Source organism: Myxine glutinosa, chromosome 13, assembly GCF_964187855.1.
Source record: "Myxine glutinosa chromosome 13, kmMyxGlut1.1, whole genome shotgun sequence".
Lineage (NCBI taxonomy): Eukaryota > Metazoa > Chordata > Myxini > Myxiniformes > Myxinidae > Myxine > Myxine glutinosa.
The window spans coordinates 23,905,892-23,922,887 of record NC_136273.1 but is presented as its reverse complement, the minus strand read 5'-3'; the positions used below and the strand labels follow the sequence as shown (position 1 = coordinate 23,922,887).

At 43.8% G+C, this 16,996-nt stretch overlaps 1 protein-coding gene across 1 annotated transcript in view; it reads left to right on the top strand.

Moving 5' to 3' along the window:
* Window positions 1-16,996, top strand: part of LOC137438726 (uncharacterized) — a 230,457-nt gene that overhangs the window by 181,286 nt on the left and 32,175 nt on the right. Inside the window, exons 31-43 of the mRNA XM_068134015.2 lie at window positions 25-69; window positions 389-442; window positions 6,023-6,076; window positions 6,292-6,345; window positions 6,569-6,622; window positions 6,799-6,852; window positions 6,972-7,079; window positions 12,115-12,168; window positions 12,402-12,509; window positions 13,230-13,283; window positions 15,829-15,882; window positions 16,111-16,167; window positions 16,576-16,629. Of these exons, the coding sequence (XP_067990116.2) occupies window positions 25-69; window positions 389-442; window positions 6,023-6,076; window positions 6,292-6,345; window positions 6,569-6,622; window positions 6,799-6,852; window positions 6,972-7,079; window positions 12,115-12,168; window positions 12,402-12,509; window positions 13,230-13,283; window positions 15,829-15,882; window positions 16,111-16,167; window positions 16,576-16,629 (804 nt within the window). The remainder of the gene's footprint in view (window positions 1-24; window positions 70-388; window positions 443-6,022; window positions 6,077-6,291; window positions 6,346-6,568; window positions 6,623-6,798; window positions 6,853-6,971; window positions 7,080-12,114; window positions 12,169-12,401; window positions 12,510-13,229; window positions 13,284-15,828; window positions 15,883-16,110; window positions 16,168-16,575; window positions 16,630-16,996) is intronic.

The window sequence follows — 16,996 nt, the reverse complement described above, 5'->3', positions numbered from 1 at the left end:
TGCTCATGTGGCTTTGTAATGCAGGGGCAGGATGGCACGGAGGGTGATAAGGGAGAAGATGGATTCCCAGTAAGTGTTCACTTGAATACCAATTGTCTTTCACACACTGGTTTGTCTTATTGTTCTATTCATTTGTTTTGGCTTATATAAAACTTCAGCATGAAATATTTGACAACAAGATGAATAAATCAACTTTGCAAAAATGAGTATTTGAACTTGGGCCTCACCGCTAGAATGGATCCTAAACCTACTCTTTTTCACACAAAGGCAAACAGTTAAAGTTGTGTAAACATTTACTACATTGTTTCGTCAAAATCAGAACACACTTTATTGTGCTGATGACCTGGTCACATCCTAGCCTGTCATTGCCACTGTGTGTTGGGTGCAGGGCATTATCGGACCCCCAGGACCACCTGGTTTAAAAGGATTTCCTGGACCACCTGTAAGTTACTTTCTGCCGTCCTCTCCTCCACTTCCTATTCACAATGTTCAATCTTTTATCTCTTTATTCCTCTTCCTCAGTTTCACCAATTCATACGAACTTTTCAGCATCTTTCCCTTTAACCAGTGAAATTCTCAATCACCCATTTTTAGCTCAACGGAAACAGTTCAGGTGAGGTATTAGCATTGCGCAGTGTCCATCAGTCAGTATGTATGTAGACACTCGGACCTTCTTCTCTGAAACTACGCGCACAATTTCGATGAACCTTGACCGCAACCTTCATCACCCGTATTGCTAAAACTAATAGACTTAATTTCACCAAACTTTGTAGAACTTCTGAGGACCAGGGCCTCCTGATGCTTTGCAAATCCCATCAAATAAATTGCACATTAAGTAGGTCAATTTAAAGGTCAAAGATCATTACGATTCCGGGATCGCTACTTTTGACCCCTCAGAAAGTATTCACCCAATTTAGATGTAACTTCATAGGAATTATCTCTGCATGCTGCTTTCACAAGTTTGTTCAAACCATCTGCAAATTGACATATGTTGTGGGTCATCCACAACTACCAGTGGTTCCCTGATTCTACCAGGTGATCACAGGAGCATTGCCCCTATATTTTCAAATTTAACTTCTTTGTAATCTCCTTCCATGGAAGTGATTCATCCACTTGCAGATGCTGTGTACCATCCATCTACCTATTTTGCTCGTTTTTCTTGTTTAGTTTTCTCCAGTGTCTAACTTTCATGGGTGAGCTTGTACAAAGATCACATGCAGGACTAAGACATTACTAGACATCAGTGTACTTGCACGTGAACTTCAAAATACATTAGTAGACAATGGACAAGTCAACACAGTACATGAGACTTAGGCTTGGATGACATCATTATAAACTGCGCATGCACAGAAAGGAACAAAAGGCCAAGCTGCTTCTTCCTTCTGTTCTCTTTTCTTATTTCCTCTTTTGCCTTTATTTGCATTTGATTTACCTTCACTACCGAAAGTGGACAGAGATTATGTTTTCACCCATATTTGTCTGTCTGTGTGTCTGCCTGTGAACAGAATATCTCAACAAGTTATGGATGAATAAAGTAAAAGGTTTACGCTTTACACCATGTGTTGGCTCTTAAAAGAGCTATTTATATTCTTTATACTTTAAAAAATAACTCCAAAGCAAACAAAAAAAAATCATAGGGGCAATACCCCTGGCGCTCACCTGGTAGAATAAACAGTATACTGCACTGACTAAAGGTAGTTTAATCCAATTTCAATGGTTGCTAGAAGACAGGGGAGCATGTAGAATCATACTAACATAATCATAAGACTTGAAACAAACAAACAAAAAAATACCTGTTTTGAGGGCAACCCCGCCACCCCCCGCTTCCCTCAACCCCGTATACCTCCTCAGACCCCAATTTTTCTAATGCCTCGAACAAACATTGGTACATCATGGGTGATGATGGTTGTGGTGAAGTTTCATCGAAATTGTGTGTGTAATTTCTGAGAAGAAAGCAAATACCTATTTTGGGTGGTCAAACATGGACCCACTTTGACCCCCCTTAAAAACCGCTCAGACTTCGATTTTCTTAGTGCCGTGAACAAACATTCGTACATCACGGGTGATAAAGGTTGTGGTCAAGTTTCATAGAAATAGTGTGTGTAGTTTCAGAGGAAAAAGCAAATTCCTATTTTGGGGTGTCAAATTTTGGGAAATTTCTTCCTTCGTAATTCAATCCTGTCCAGCCAAAAGACACCTTTCCAATTCTATTTTCACCATACTCCTTCAACTTTCTCCTCATTCCTCTGATCCATTTTCACCTAACCTTCAAAAAAACATATTAACGAAGAATTTAATAAGTAGGCCTCTCCTCCTGTACTAACACATTTGTGCTTATACACCTCCCTGCTCCTTTGTTCTCTGTTCTCTGGGCTGTCAATCTCCTATTCTTCTGTTCCTGCTTCTGAACCTGTTCTGGAATCATTAATCCCCCTTAGGAATCCTTCATGCCCTCATTTAGGGAATTTCCCCAGATCGTTGTCACAGTTTCGTTTTAAAATGTTTAAACATTCCCCTGAAGTGTTGTATTCTGTTATATATTATAATGTGGCGGCTGTGAACCAGCTGAACCTTCATCGACCACAAGCCCCTGGTCTTCGCGATGGCCAAGGTCACCGAGCCATGGTCGGCCCGGCAGCAGCGTCACCTCTCGGCCGTGTCCGAGTACACGACGGACATCCGGCATGTCGCGGGAAAGGACAACCCGGTGGCGGATTGCCTTTCCCGGTCCGTCGCCCACGCGGTCCACCTCGGGATCGACTATGCCCGGATGGCGGCGGACCAGACCGCCGACCCCGACGTCCAGGCCTTGCGGACCACCGTCATGGGCCTCAGCGTCACCGAGGTGCCGTTCGACAGCGCCTCGCCCCATCGTGCCCGCGGGCTGGCAGCACCGGGTTTTTGACGCCATCCACGGCCTGTCCCACCCGGGCACGAAGGCCTCCCAGAGGCTGGTCGCTGACAAGTTCGTCTGGCATGGCCTCCGGAAGGCCGTCCGCGATTGGACCAGGACGTGCCTCGCGTGCCAGCGCGCGAAGGTGCACCGCCACACCCAGGCCCCGTTGGCCCCGTTCACAGTGCCCGAACGTCGGTTCGACCACGTTCACGTGGACTTGGTGTGACCTCTGCCCCCCTCGCGGGGTTTCACCCACGTCCTCACCATGGTGGACCGCACCACCCGGTGGCCGGAGGTCGTGCCTTTGGCGGCGACGACGGCGGCGGACGGCGCGCAGGCGTTCACCGCCACCTGGGTTGCCCGGTTTGGTGCCCCCTCGGACATGTCGTCCGACCGCGGCCCCCAGTTCACTTCGGAGCTCTGGGCGGCGGTCGCGCGGGGGCTCAGCGTCCAGATGCACCGCACCATGGCCTACCACCCCCAGGCCAACGGCCTGTGCGAGCGCTTCCACCGCTCCTTGAAGGCCGCGCTTCGGGCCACCCTCCGCGACGGCGGCTGGGTCGACAGGCTCCCCTGGGTCCTGCTGGGCCTCCGGACGGCGCCCAAGGATGACCTGCGCGCATCCGCGGCGGAGTTGGTCTTCGGACAACCGCTGCGGGTGCCGGGCGAGTTCCTCCCCGACTCCACGGCACCATGGTCCACGGCGCAGCAGCGCTCCGCACTGCAGGAGACCGCCCGGAGGTTCGCCCCGGTGCCGATGGCGTACCACGGGTGCCCACCAACGCACGTTGCCCCGGAGCTTCACACGGCGGAGTACGTGTTCGTCCGCCACGACGCCCACCGGACACCGCTGCGGCCCACGTACGACGGGCCCTTCCGCGTGCTGGAGACCGGGGCGAAACACTTCACCCTCGACATCGGCGGTACTCCTGACCGCGTTTCCGTGGACCGCCTCAAGCCGGCCCACCTCGACGTGGACCACCCCCCGCCAGTGGCTCGGCCCCCTGGCGGGCGGACCTCCGGTGATGCTCAGCCCCGCCAGCACGCCCCTCCCCCCCCCCCCCCCCCCCGGTCCTGCACCCATCCCAGGTGCCGCCGGAGGCATCCCAGATGACATCCCGGCATCCCAGACGCCGCCAGCCGCCAGAGTGCGCTTCGGCCGGGTCATCCGTTTGCCCCGCAAACTGACCCTTCAGGTGCGCGGGAATTCTGGGGGGGCACGTGTGGCGGACACGATGGCTCGCTGGCGCGGTGACATCATTCCGCACACCAAGAGGGTGTCGGCCACGCCCGAGGGGTAGGCGTGGCCTCGGGATATACACGGGGTGCGCAGCCCCGAGCACCTCAGTGCTATCGTTGAGCTTTGGAATAAAGACTCTTTTTGGTTACCCGCGGTGTTGCTTATCTTCTTGGCAAACAAGTCGTGCGCATAGCACCGCACTTCAATAACACACTTTTCTTCTTCTTCTTTAAAAGGTTGCTTTTGATTTGCTCACCAAATCTCTTCATTTCAAATAAAAATTCAATCTCTTACAGTTCTTCCTTCCTACATTCCCTAAACTCACCTGCATTCCACCCGTCCTCCAACATTTTCAAATGGATCTCTGACTCGAAAATCACAAGAAACTTATTTTGCAATAAATGTTCGTTTTCCATTCATTGTCCAACACTTTCTAAAATCCAAACTCACCCCTCCCCTCCTAAACTCCCCCCTCACCCTCCCTTTCAAATCTCCCCCCTTGCCCCGCCCCTCCTCAACTCCCCCTCACCCCTCCCCTCCTAAATTCCCCCATCACCCATCCCTTTCAAATCTCCCCCCTTGCCCCGCCCCTCCTAAACTCCCCCCTCCCCCCTCCCCTCCTAAACTCCCCCTCTGCCCCTCCACTCATAAACTCCCCCCTCACCCCTCCCCTTCAAAACTCCTACATCCCCTTCAAAACTCCCCCCTCCTCTTCAAACCTCCCCACCCTCCTTATTTCTCCAATTCTCCCCTCTCACTCTTCCTCCTCAAAGCGTCCTCCCCACATCCTCTCCCTTACAACTCTCACCTCCATCTCCTCCAACTTTCTTCCTTGCTCTGCCTCCTCCTCCCCCTCAAACAACACCTCACTGTGCCTCACCCAATCACCATCAAACCTTTTGTCCTCCTCATCCTTCCCTTTCTCCTAGCTCTTCTGAAATCTGTGACACATTAATCAACAGCTCTCCCTACCTCCTCCTCCTCCTCTTCCTCATCTTACCCTACCCCTCCCCTCCCCTGTTCTGCATCCGATGCTCCCCCTTTCCCCTTCTTTAACAGTATGGACCTCAAACATCCGGGGCCTTCACTCAAACTTGACTGATCTCTCCATCCAGGTTGCTTCTGACAAACCAGACTTGATCTGCTTAACAGAAACTTTTCTCCTTCAAGATGTCTCTGATTCCTTAATATACTAGAATTTTTTCAGTCATTCTTGACCATTGAGAGACAGGACCAAAAACGATACATAGCACAATATTTCAAAATGTAATGGACGGATTGAGCCAAAACTTAATGGATGAGTTGGGTAGGTGACAAGAACAATCCGATTCAATTTTGGTTAAGGTCTGGATCCAGATCCGGCCTATCAGTGGTATAAAAAACGTAACCTGCTCAGTCTGGCGAAGGAATGCGCTCGACCGAGTGTTGTTCTAGTTAATTTTTCTCATTCCCCCTTATTTCTGCATCTTCTTCTTTTTTTCTTTGCCACTGCAAGTTTTTTTTGGGTGGGGTGGGGGGTTATCACCTTTACTATTATCTTAATCCTCAGCTGATAAAGCACATGTGCATATGATGTGTATCATTAGTTTTGTCTTGCTGATGAGAACCTAAATCCTAATGTCCAAAAGGTGTAGGTGTAGGTGTAGCAGGATAGATGGATGATTGCATTCTTCCTTCTTGGCTTCTCTACATTTCCCTCGGATCTTTGATCAAACTCTTGTCCTGGCATAGTGCTGCACTGTGAAGTCCGTATTTTTTTTTTGTGGGCAGGAGAACGGAATTTGTCATTACTGAGCAAACTTTTCCCATTAGCTTTGTTTGCATCAATCCACTGTATTTGTTAATCTTTGAAATTTCTTTATTTCATTACTTTGTATTATTGCTAGGGATCCAAGGGACCAACTGGAAAGGTTGGCCCATCAGGAGATCGAGGACCAATGGTGAGATACACTCCCCCCCCTCTCCCCCGCCTCCTCCCCACAGATATTCAATGACAATCACCAATGCCACACTTTCGATTCCAGCACTTTTTAGCTCGATTATAAACATTTCATTTCACGTTGTAAACATTTCAGAGCTAATAAATCACAAATGGTGCAGAACTCACTGAGACTTTGTCCTCATGCATCTTGACCCAATGGTTGCACGTTTGCAGGGTCCACTGGGACCACCTGGAGAAAAGGGACCTCCAGCAGAAGATGGGGAGAAGGTAGACCAACCAACACAATTCCCAACCTTGGTGTGCTCCCTTTTCCAACGGGAGTGGGCCATGTGTGTAACTGAGACACACGCAATCGTGTTCTGTTAAGCATAATACCGTGCTGGGCACAGCACACTGACATAGATCCTTCCCTTTGTGTTGTCTCCATATGCTCAAACTCAATGCTTATTCAGACAACTCGGTCTTGTCCACACCTGCCCCTCTGACCCAGGGTAACAAAGGCAAGAGGGGAACGGCCGGAGAGCTTGGCTTGGTTGGACTCAGAGTAAGCATCACGTCGCTTCTTTACTTCCTGTCACTTCCCTCTTCCCTCCATCACCTCACCTGCATCACCTCACTCTTCCATCTTGATGATAGTATGTGGCAGGCCCAGCCATTTTGACAGGTTTTTGTGGAACAAGTGCATTCTGAAAACCACCATCTTTGTTATCCCTTCACTAGGGAAATACTGGAAGCTTGGGAAATCCTGGAAAGCTTGGAACGGATGGGCTGAAGGTGAATGCACGCAATATTATTTGGGTAATCTCACAGTGTACTACATTTCTCAGCACTGAGAATTTTGCTATGTGATTAAAAGGGCGATTTACAAGAAGCAAAACGATGTATGAACGCAGGGGGATAGAGGCGACGAGGGAATGGAAGGAGATAAGGGGGTCCGTGGATACATCGGTGATCCTGGACCTGAAGGAAGCCCAGGAAATCCAGGAGCAATTGGAATCCAGGTACAAGCTATGAGTTTTGTGTTCATGTATATCCATTGGTGGTCTTTCTGTCTTCTACCGACTCCTCTCCGGCCTTGCTCCCCCAGCTCTCTCTGGGCTCTGTCCCCCAAATATTCCTACAAATCGCACAATACCTGCCTGCAACCCTCTTATGGTTAAACTGCCAAAATCAAGACTCTCTGCTCACCTTCACTCCTTCATTCCTCTTTTCTCCTGCCTCTGGAACAAACTCCCTCACTCTCTTCAATCCCACTCCTCCCTCCAGGTCTTTAAAACAGCTGTTCACCACCATCTCTTATCTTCCCCCATCCAAAAGCTTGATCTTTTCTACCCCCGCTAATTTCACCCCAGATACACTTTTTTGAAATACCGACTTCCTTCCTGGAAGTCCTTGCAGTATCCTTGTGTTTTATACTTCTCATACCCCCACCCCCTTCCCACGCCTCCTCCCCCCAAGCCCTCTCCCTCCCACAGATCTCCCAATGTCCCTGCTCTCAAATGTTGTGTTTGTGCGCTTCCCCTTCTGTCCCCATCTTGTCTACCACTCCCCTTATTATATAGCTCCCCTTATTATATATTTTGTGTCTGTTTTGATTTTTTTGTTTTTTGTGTGTGATAAATGTTAGCTCTTTCATGAGCTTCGATCCTGTATACAAAAAAATAATAATAATAATTAACTACGTTAAAAACTGCTGCAGTACCATTTTTAGCAGGATGGTTATTTGCATCAATATAGCGATTTACTTTGCCACTTGTATTTTAGTTTTCATTTCCTTCAGAAAAAATATACAGGTGGAAAAGTAAATTCCAAATAAAAAACTGGAAAGCATCTGAAAATGGAAAGCCCCTCCGTGTCTGTATTCTTCTTCTACCATATGCTCAAGATAACGAAAACACTGAAAAAAAAAATACAAAATGAAAATTGATGATTTTATGCAGCATTGACCTTTGAGCTTTAGAGCTAAAAAAAAAAAAATCAACTCCTGCCTTTTCATTATTGAACCAATTCATTGACCCGGTGTGCAAATTCTTTTAATTTCAGGGTAATCATGTGAAAATTAGTGATTTTATGCAACCTTGACCTTTGACCTTTTGATCCAACAAAAAACAACAATCAGCATGTAGCTTTTCATTGGTGAACCAATTCAGTGACCCAATATGCAAATTCTTAAAATTTCAGGTCAATTGGGTGAAAATTGGTGATTTTACACAACCTTGACCTTGACCTTTTCATTGAAAAAAAAACAATCGGCGTGTAGCTATTGATTGGTGAACCAAATTTCAGGTAAATTGGATGAAAATTGATGATTGGAGGTGACGCTGACTTTTGACCTTTTAACAAAATTATTAATTTGTCTTCTCCATATCATAATAAAGCTTTGTTGAAAATTTGATGACAAAACTCAAATGGTAAATTTCAATTTAACGTCAATTGGGTGAAAATTGGTGATTTTACGCAACCTTGACCTTGACCTTTTCATTGAAAAAAAAACAATCGGCGTGTAGCTATTGATTGGTGAACCAAATTTCAGGTAAATTGGATGAAAATTGATGATTGGAGGTGACGCTGACTTTTGACCTTTTAACAAAATGTATTAATTTGTCTTCTCCATATCATAATAAAGCTTTGTTGAAAATTTGATGACAAAACTCAAATGGTAAATTTCAATTTAACGTCAATTTGATGAAAATTGATGATTTTGTGTGATGCTGACCTTTTACCTTTTGACCTTTTAACAAAATTATTTATTTGTCTTCTCCATATTATCATAACTAGGGCATGCCCGTACTATATCTATATCTAAAATTATATCCCCCCCTCTATTTACATGAAATGGTTTGGTTCATGAAATGTTTTGGTTCATTCGCAACGCCAAAGCGAACGGCGAACGCTTTACATGAAATGGTTTGGTGCATGAAATGTTTTGGTCCATTCGCAACGCCAAAGCGAACGGCGAACGGCTTGCGAGTACAGTGACAATCCCCCCGGGGTTTTTATTAGTTTTAAAACATAGTTTAACGCCAACATAGCGCCAACATAGTTTGCAAACGTGAAATAAATGAATACGCTCTCAAATGTGCCATCCGAGGCAGAGTGTGTCCGCCACGTTCGGCACACGCGATAGTTCGCTGCTCTCTGATTGGTTGAATCGTTTTTTGGACATAGCTCGGTAAGTAATTGTCCGATTAATATGAAACCTTGAAAAGGCACATCCTCGGGTCTCCAGCAATATACCTGGCAAGTTTAAAGTATATCGGACCCGTGGTTGTCGAGAAACAGCGGTCACAGACAAACGTACAAACGTACAAACGTACAAACAGAGATTACTGGAATTATAGATAGATAAAGCTTTGTTGAAAATTTGATGACGAAACTCAAATGGTAAATTTAAATTTCAGGTCAATTTGATGAAAATTGATGATTTTGTGTGATTCTGACCTTTTACCTTTTGACCTTTTGACAAAATTATGAATTTGCCTTCTCCATATCATAGTTAGGCTTTGGTGAAAATTTGATGACAAAACTCAAATGGCAAAAAAAAGTTACGGCACGTACAGATAGACACACATACACACTTATGATTGCAAAACCTCGTCTCCTGCTGCGGAGGGAACGGGCCAATGAATATTAACAAACGTCATGCTGCTTTTGTGATGCACTTCCGTCGTACTAATAAGGACGTGTGTACAAGGGGTGGAGCCTTCCGCTACCAGGCAGTTGCTATATGGTGTTGGCTTTTCATACTCAAAATATGAATTATAATCCCAACTCAAAGTTGTTTTTTGTATATTCTATAAGATGGGTGTGATCAAAGCAAAGCAAAGTCTCTTATATATATATATATACGTATATATATATAAAATTTGGGTTTAATTTGGGTTTGGCTTACTTCTAAATTGAAAATGTGGATAACTCATTATGTTGCATCTGTCAGTGAGAACCTGATCCTCATAATCATTTTGGAAATCTTTGGCACAAGAGATTATTCTTTAACATCATGCAGTTGTGTTCAGCAGTGAAGGTAATCTGATTAATCTTTGCCATTTTGTTGTATGTTTCCATTATTATTTTAATCTCGATCTACTGGCCTCACCACCTGTCAATAGCGCGTCCCCCTGCAAAATAGTTGTTATTACCCTCGCCAGAGGCGAGGCGCCTGAGGCGAGGGTATTGCATTTGAGTCCTTTTGTTTGTCTGTCTGTTTATCCGCACAGAATAACTATGATTTTCTCTGCAACTGTTGGTCCGATTGACAGGAAATTTTCACTATAGGTGCAACTCCACCTCTAGAATTTTTATATGATAATTATGACGTCATAGGTCACGTGGTTTGGCCACCATCTTGGAAAAACCGAAAAACTTTGCACCTCTATATCTCCGAAAAAGCTGAATATAAAAAATTGAGACATAGATCATTGTAAAGAACTCTCCATGGGGAATAAAATACGTTAATGATGATGTCATAGGTGCCTCCATTATGACGTCATAATTCAACAAGTCCAAAACTTAATCCGAGCAAGATGAAATTTCTTGAGCATAAGGTAGTCCCTCCATAAGTTGGTGGAGAAAAAAAAATTATGACGTCATCGGTCACTTGGTTAGGCCGCCATCTTGGAAAAACCGAAAACATTTGCACCTCTATATCTCCGAAAGTGCTGCATAGAAAAAATTGAGACGGCTCATTGTAAAGAACTCTCCAAGTGGAATAATATCTGTTAATGATGATGTCATAGGTGCCTCCATTATGATAAATTGGTAGAGAAAAAAAATTGCGGTCACGTGATTTGGCCGCCATATTTGTTTTAACACAAAAGCCTTAAAAACCACTGAAAACACATCCTGGCTGGGGTTTGCAATCTCTGATTGCTCTTTCTTGTTATCTAGCTACCTTCGCCATGTCCATTTGGGTTCGTTTGTTTGTTTGTTTGTCTGTCTGTCTATTTGTCTGCACAGAACATGAGTATGTGTATTAATTGCATTTGACCCTTTAGAAACCTGAGACCCTTAAATCCCCCAGAACCTTTACAACCAAAAGACCATTCAGACCATGAAGACCCTGAAAACCCACAAAACCTTAAGACCCCTAAAACTCTGTAAAGCCATTATAACCCCAAGAACCTTTCAGACCCCTAAAACCCACGAGACCCTTTATAATGCTGAGACCATTTATGAACCCTCAGACCCTTTAGAACCCCAACATCTTTTAATCTTCCGAAGATCCCTAAGATCCTTAGAACCCCAACACCTTTTAAGATCCCTAAGACCCGTCAGATCCCTAATACCCTTCAGAACACACTGTAAGACCCTGAAAACCCATTAGACCGCTAAAGCTCACCAAGGCCCTCATACCTTTTTCGATCTGATAGATCATTTAAGACCCTATAGACCCCTAAGAACCTATAATACCCTTTAGAGTCTTAGACCATTTAGAGCCCTAATGCCCTTTAAGACCCCTAAGGCAATTTCAGACCATATAGACCCCGATACACCCTTTAGAACCCTTACATCTCGAAGACCCTTTAGATCATCTCAGACCCTTTAGAACCCTGAAGACTCTTGGACTCCTTTCTACCCTCTAGACCTTTACACCTTTCAGAACTTTTATTTAATACCCCCGTCGACCCTTTTTAGACGTTTCTAACCCCCTTCCATCAATTCCGACCCTTTAAACCTTAAATTATACACTTTAGACCCCATCGACATTCTAAGACCCTTGAGAAATTTTAGACCATTTGGACCCTTTAGACGCATTTGGACCTTTTCAAACCTTTCAAACTTTATACCTTTTAACCTTAAGACCATTTGACCATCACAACGAGACCATTTTGACCTTTCATTTGCAATCACCGACCTTTCATTTACTCATTTAGTACATCTTTTCATTTATTTACCACACTAAACACACCACACTAAACAAGTCCTGGAGAGGGTCTGCAATCTCTGATTACTCGTTCTTGGTCATATGGTTTTTCAATCACAACCTTCATCTCTGTGTCTAGGTCCTAATTTCTGCTTATCTGGCCTATTTGACAGGGGATTGCAGGAAAAATGGGCCATTTGGGTGAGAGAGGCAAGCCAGGTGCCAAGGTAAGTAGTTGCCACCCACTGTTTCGCTTTGCTTGATGCCACCTGAGGCCAAAATTGGATTTTCGTTAACTGCTGTGATTTTTCTGTGTCAAACCATATGTGCACATGCCAAACCTGCTTCCTTGGCATTGTCTTTAGAATAGCTTGCATCAGGAGCAAAGTACATTTTAGAATCAAGTTCAGCCAGAATGAAGGCGTGTACGTGCATGTGTGTATCTGTGCTTGATCATTAGGGCGATCAAGGTCCCCCTGGGCCTTTGGGTGAGCCAGGAAGCCATGGAATTGCTGGAATAATGGGGTGGCCTGGCTCTAGAGGGATGCGTGGTTCAATGGGACCCATGGTTAGTATATGCCGCACCACGGGCCTTCTATAGTCGGCTCACCCTGTCATTCTCTCTGTTCTGTTTCCTTGTCAGCAGCACAAAGTTATTTAGCCATTGTCGCCATAATTTTCATGATTATGAGTCATTAAAACAAATCATCATCACCAAAATAACTGCGATCCTTATCAGTATTTTTATCTTTACCCTGCATCAATATCGTCATCATCGTTATCACCAACATAACAAAACGCCATATTCCGTCGATGTAAAATGCTGTTTTCTTCAGAAACTTTTGTTGCACCATGTTCAATAATCAGAGCCTGATTGTCATTCCCATCTGAACACTTAGCTTGTGATGCTGTAATCCGAGGATCAAATCCCATATTTTGTTGATTTTAACATTGTCCATATTAATTGAACCAGCGAATGTTTCCACATGCAGTAAATGGCGAAACTGCGAATACCAAACCCGTGAATGTGTTTACATGCAGAGAGGGAACAGTTTCATAAGGGTAGAAACTCAAAATCATAATTGTATTGAGATATTGATGAAACCTCCCGCCCAACTGAAGCTGGGACCCCAAAAAGTTCTACAGAAGGTTTGGTGGGCCTGGCCCCAAAACTGAGGGAGTAGTTTGTGGACCGACAGACAGACAGTCGGACACTCCTGTTTTATAGTATAGGTAAGAGTAACTTTTCTTGATTGATGGTCGAACATAATTTCATCATTTCACACAGGGTTCACCTGGTCGAAGAGGACTTCCTGGTGAGCGTGGACCTCCAGGAAATTCGGTGAGAATTACTATGTCAGTTCTCACGTGATACAGAACCTTTCAGTCAATTGCACCTTTATCACCTGATGTTTAGTATGTATGTTGTAGCATATTTACTTTTATGTAACAAGAAATTGTGCCATTGTAAGACAGTCCTTTGACCTCACCGGAAACACCACTTTTATTCCCTGTTGTCATCACCTTTGGAGGGATGGCATGGTGGCCTGGAGGTATGCACACTCACCTCTCAGCTGTCTGGCCTGGGTTTTAATCTCATCCCAGTTATAAACCGTCATCCTGGTGTGCTTCATCAATGTGTGTGCCGTCCCTCGGATGGACAATACAACAACAACAACATGCATTTTAAGGCCATTTTCCCTGCTCGAGCGGGGGTTAGCCTTGCGGTCCCCATGACAATCTTCTCCATTTTGCCCTATTTTCTGCATCTCTCCTTGTTAACCCCCTTGCCCGCATTTCTTCTTCCACCATCTTTAGCCAAGTCTTTCTCGGTCTTCCCCGTCCTCTACTTCCTTCTACATTCATTTCCATCACTCTTCTCAACCAGTCACTTTCATCCTTCCTCAACACATGACCAAACCATCTCAACCTGTTCCTCTTCACAGCATCCATCACAGGCTCTATTCCCATCATCTTTCGCAATTCATCATTTGTCTTCCTCTCTCTCAACGATACTCCGCACATCCACCGAACCAATCGCATTTCCACCCATTTCCAGCCTTCGTTGCTGCTCTACATTCATGACCCATGTCTCGCTCCCATAAATCATAACACTTCTCACACATGCAGCATACTCCTTTCCCTTCAGCTTCAACGACACTCCCCTCCTCGTCAGCATGCCACTCAGTTCCCGGAACTTCTTCCATGCACATCTCACTCTAGCAACCGTTGCCGAGTCTGATCCACCTTCTCCATTCAGCATGTCTCCGAGGTAACAAAATGTTTTCACACCTTCCGGCTTCACGCCGTCTCCAAGATCCAACTCAACATTTCCTCCATCTCCAGCTCCCTCTGTGCACACCTTACATTTGAATGTAGCTGCCACACTGGTTAATGGCCCTCTCAGACCACTACATTTTTGATGAACCCACTCAGCACACATTGTCCCTTGAATGTAGTTCACTCCGACACCCTTCCTGCACACAGCACACATGGCCACTTCCCAGTTCTTTCCACCTCACCACATGCTTTACCACTTGCCATCACCTTCGTCTTTCCTATATTCACCTTCAGACCTTTTGTCTCCATACATTCCTTCCACTTGTTCATCTTTTCCTTCAGTCCATCCATACTTGACCAATCCATATTGTCCTCGGATGGACAATATGCAATACAATACTTGGCAATATTTGAACTCAGCCATGGATGAACAAAATTGATCGTACTTTTTAAACTCTCCTACTTCCGCATGGGATTTAAATGTAAGACTGTTTTGTTACAACTCTAAACATACATTCCAGGAAAGGCCAATACAAAATTTCTAGTCATTAAACTCACGAAACATCAATCAATGTTCGGCAAAGTGAAAATAAGATGTTTTGAATGTTTCTCTTCAGTTTAGTATTTTTCAGAGTGGCCAAATTCCGCATATGCTTCTCCTTCATCACCTCCACCACCGAAAGTGGACGGAGGTTATGTTTTCACCCCTGTCTGTCTGACTGTTTTTCTGTCTATCTGTAACCAGGATATCTCACGAAGTAGTGGACGGATTTGAACGAAATTTGGTGGACAGGTTGGGGGTGTTCCAAGGACGAATTTTTGGGATTGTGGTGAAGATCCGGATCCGGATCCTATATATATATATATCTATATATATATACATATATATATATATATATATATATATATATATATATATATATATATATATATACAGTATATATATATATATATATATATATATATATATATATATACAGTATATATATATAGATATATATATAGATATATAGATATATAGATATATATGTAGATATATATATAGATATATAGATATATATATATATATATAGATATATATAAATATATATATATATATATATATATATATATATATATATATATATATATATATATATATATATATATATATTCTTAAGTGATTCTTCACCATTGAGAGATAGGGTCAAAACAATATATAGCACGATATTTTATGAAAGGCCTGGGTGAGCTATTAGAAATTGGTCTCTATTGCGGCAGAGAGATAGTTCTAATGATTATGAAAATTGTTCAGCTTCAGCATGCAAATGGTTTTATTATGAGTCATGTGTTTTGGATTAATATACACCATGGGCTTTGGAGTGCAGCAGCATCAGGATAATAGTTAATGACCTTATGGTAAAAGATCTTTTATGTATTTCAGAGTACAGTGGGGTTTTTAATCACGTGGTTTGAATGTTAATGTGAGAGAGGGCACAAAGTTATAGATAGAGGAGAACATGCTATTTGTTAATATCTCGCTTTGGACTCATCCGTTTGAGACAACTTCAGACTTGTATATGGCAAGTCTTTTGCAATTTCTAACAGACCAAAAGTATGTGTTTCAGGGTCATCGGGGTCCTAAAGGATTCAATGGACATCGAGGCTCCAAAGGCCGGAAGGTAAAATTAATATTTATGTAATTTCTCTTTAATTAAGGGACAGCATTGCTCTTCAAATACTCTGTTGTGATCAACAATGGCAGGGCCTTCACTGCAATTTTGATCTCACGGATATGTAAGCTTTCAGGCCTCAGTCGTCCTTAGCATTCAAGCAGCAGAATTTTCTTACCTGTTTTGGATGTTTTGAAGTTGGAATACCAAACACTTACTCTTTACTTACTGGTGCAGGGAGAATGTGGAGAAGATGGAAAGACTGAGGGCCCTCCCGGATCTCCGGGAGATCGTGTGAGTTGTCGTGTGGCTTGTGGAAACAAATTATTCAGACTTATCTATGTAGGAAAGTCCTCAAAAACATTTTGAAAGCTGTGTATTATAAAAGTGGGTCAAAAAGTATTTTCCCAGCCATGAATGAGTGATTCTACACCAATGAAACTCAGCACTCACCTTTGTCCTTTTCTATGTACTTTCCTGCCAATGTCACCCCCCCCCCCCCCCTTCCCCGCCTCCCTTGCTTGTCACTCAACCCCCACCCCCTCAATCCCCCACCCTCCAATTGGTGGGTGACTTTTCAGCTGATACCATTTAAATATATGTCATGTTTCTGTCTCTGAAATATTTTGACAAAAGGAGAAACCTTTTGACTTCCTCGTATATTTTCTATTTTGCTCCATCTTTATTTTTCATTGTTTGCAGGGTCTAAAAGGAAAGACTGGTGATAAAGGACCTCATGGTGCCCCTGGATATCCTGTAAGTAACTGCAGCACAATTGCTTTTATGATATTAAAGACAATCATCAAAGCACATAATTACTTTGGCAAACATGTGTTTTCTCCATTATTGTGGAACCTCAAAGAAGAGCTAAATGATGGAATTTGGATGGTTTTCTGGTTGATATTGCAGGGTTGTAGACAGGAAGCAGCTGTAATCTAGCTGGAGTGTATTTGGAGGGGATGCATATCCACAGTTGATGCAGACGGGCTAAAAATATCCAATTACTTTTAACATCATCTCAATGGTTTGTTTTGGGACAATAGTGGAGCTTAAAAGAAGCATAATAGCTTCCACAATAACAGAAATGACATTTAATTGATCAGTTGAACTGGACAGTACTAAA